At 34.2% G+C, this 2587-nt stretch overlaps 1 protein-coding gene across 1 annotated transcript; it reads left to right on the forward strand.

Moving 5' to 3' along the window:
* Window positions 1-860: 860 nt before the first annotated feature.
* On the forward strand, window positions 861-1925 carry LOC115949615 (cyclin-dependent protein kinase inhibitor SMR3-like). The gene has a single exon (XM_031066923.1). The coding sequence runs from the start codon at window positions 1259-1261 to the stop codon at window positions 1787-1789; it is 531 nt and encodes a 176-aa protein (XP_030922783.1). The 5' UTR covers window positions 861-1258; the 3' UTR covers window positions 1790-1925.
* Window positions 1926-2587: the final 662 nt, after the last annotated feature.

Below are 2587 nucleotides of genomic sequence, written 5' to 3' on the forward strand. Positions count from 1 at the left end.
ATGATATTGAATAAGGTTATAACTTTATATTACAACTAATTTTGTAATTAAACTTTGTCCTTTTTTTTTTTTTTTGCAAAGTCAACTCATAACCCAGACTCGACCTGATTACAACCCTTAAAATGAACTTATTTTTTTAATTATACCCAAACTGGATTAACCCGATCCAACCTATTTGCTAGATTTATCCCTCTAATCTTTTTTTTTTTTTTTTTTTGGGGGGGGAGGGGGGTGGTTAATATCTTTTTTGAAGTAACTGTTCAATCATCATAAATAAACGAATAATTGAGATTAAAATAATAATTGAGATTAAAATAATCAAAATGATAACCAATCCATTGGAAACATCGGTTTTGATACCTTAAAAAAACAAAGATAACCCAGAATTATCCTAGTGCCATGGATAGATGTAAAAATTGCAAATGCCAAAGATGGTGCTTTAAATGGCCCACAATTTGCACCAGACATGTTGTCCTCTTGTGGCCAAATTTACGGGACGGCAAAAGCACCTAGAGAAAGCTTTATGATTCATCCAAAAAAAAAAAAAAAAAGAAAACTCTTTATGACTTTTCTTTTAAATTTTTACAACGAAAAGAATATTCAGGAATTTATCTTTTTCTGCAACAAAACAAAGCAGATGCCTCAGATGGTTTTGCTGAGAGATTCTTTCTAAAATATCGGCTCGAAATGAGAAAATGGGAGGCTGAATGAAATATATATAACATGCACGTTAACATCAGATGGTTTTCCTGTAGTCAACCACGTGCATAGATGCATCAAAGTTCGTAGAAATCAGAAAGAAAAAAAAAGCGATTGCTTAAACGAGATTATATATGTTTAGTTAATGGCTTGACTCGTACAAAGTAAAAAAGAGACCCTACCCCTCACTCACTTCAAAGGCTGAGATAAAGAGAGAGATGTGGATGTGTATAGTGCATTGGATCCTTCGCCGAATGGGTTTTAAAGTCTCTCATATCTCTCTTTCTTTCTCTCTCTATCAAGAAAGCCCTTGAGGGCTAAAGTCCAAACAAGGTTGAAGAAATCACTTAAAAGAGAAAGAAAAAAAAAATAGATAGTGATTTTCTAAATATATTGTTGGCATTACGTTTCTTCTTAGGCTAGGGTTGTCAGTCCTCTCTAGTTTGTTTTTTGATTTCTTCGTCTTCTTCTTCTGCATCTTCTTGTCCTTTTGTTTTGGTCCTTTCTTTATTCCAACACCAAGTTGGTATTCTGTGTTTTTAACACTTTTTCTCTCTTCATGTTCTCTGAGTTCAAGTCACTTTCATTTATGGGTGTGTCTGATTCTCAGATGTTTCTCACTGAGAAAGATCTGAATTCCATGGAATTGAATTTCCTAGTACGACCCACGTTGGATTTTCAAGACCAGTGTCCAACAGCACCTTCAGAAGAAGAAGAAGAAGATCACGAGCTTTTTAAAAGGCCAGAAGTGAAAGAAGAAGAAAAACAAGAAGAAGAAGAAGATAAATGCAAGATTTCAGTTTCCTCGTTGGAGGTCAAAGTTCCATCTCTAGGAGAATTGAGGGACGTGGAAGATGATGACGATGGGTTCAGGACTCCAACTTCTTTGGATCACAAAATTCCAGACAGCCTTCAATGCCCACCTGCACCAAGAAAACCAAAACCAATTCCATCTACAAAAAGAAAAGCCGGTCGAAGAAGAATTATGCTTGATCTATCAAATGAGATCGACTCATTGTTTCCTCCAGCTCTTCTAGTAGATCTTCGTGTTAAGATTAAGAGAATTAGACGAGGAGATGAAACCAAATGATGGTTAATTTTCTGTATGTTATGTGAAGCAAATTATGTTTTTTTTTTTTTTTTCTTTTCTTTTTAAGGTGTAATTTTCCACATGAAACAGTATTTTATCTATGAAAATGGTGTTGTCATAAATGTTATTTCTTCTTCATTTTCATATTTAAGTTGATCTGTTCCTTCTATGTCTTTTCTTGTTTTAGATCAAGAATTTTATCAAGGTAGCTTGTTTTCTGGCAATAGACCCAGATCTGAATCTTTATAAATTGTTTACGTGAAACGGTGAAAGATCAAAACCAAAGTAGAAGTCACCAATCACTAATATTCATAGGATACCAATATAACTGCACTATGATTTTATCTTCTGAATTTAAGGTTTTTTTTTTTCAACTTTTTCATAAAAAGAGGACCTTTTGAGTTCTCAAGATTGAAAGTGGAGGTCCCTTTCTCTCTCTCTCTCTGCACTCAAAGTTGGATAGCATTGACTTCCTTTGAAATGGGCTGCATTGACTTTCCCGAGAGTAAAAGAACATCCTCCATCATTTTTACCAGCAGGATGTGAGAAAACCCAAGCGGGATATTCTATTCCTTCTCACAGGTGACAAAAATTATACAATGGTACTCAAAAGGATATCTCTAACTTCAAGGTTGTTTTTGCCCCCACCTACTGTTTACTACTATTTTCTTTTAGTATTTATTTAGTACATTTTAAAGGCACCTCTTTTAATTGCTATTTGCTACATCCACTCCACTATTTGAAGTTTCATTCCCTTTTATATAACATTGAGATGACAGATAAAATTATTGGAACTGG

The sequence above is a fragment of the Quercus lobata genome, chromosome 1 (assembly GCF_001633185.2).
Source record: "Quercus lobata isolate SW786 chromosome 1, ValleyOak3.0 Primary Assembly, whole genome shotgun sequence".
Taxonomy (NCBI): Eukaryota; Viridiplantae; Streptophyta; class Magnoliopsida; order Fagales; family Fagaceae; genus Quercus; species Quercus lobata.

What these genes read in the sequence shown, in the direction of transcription:
- LOC115949615 (XM_031066923.1), top strand. Translation starts at nt 1,259, where the DNA reads ATGTTCTCTGAGTTCAAGTCACTTTCATTTATGGGTGTGTCTGATTCT.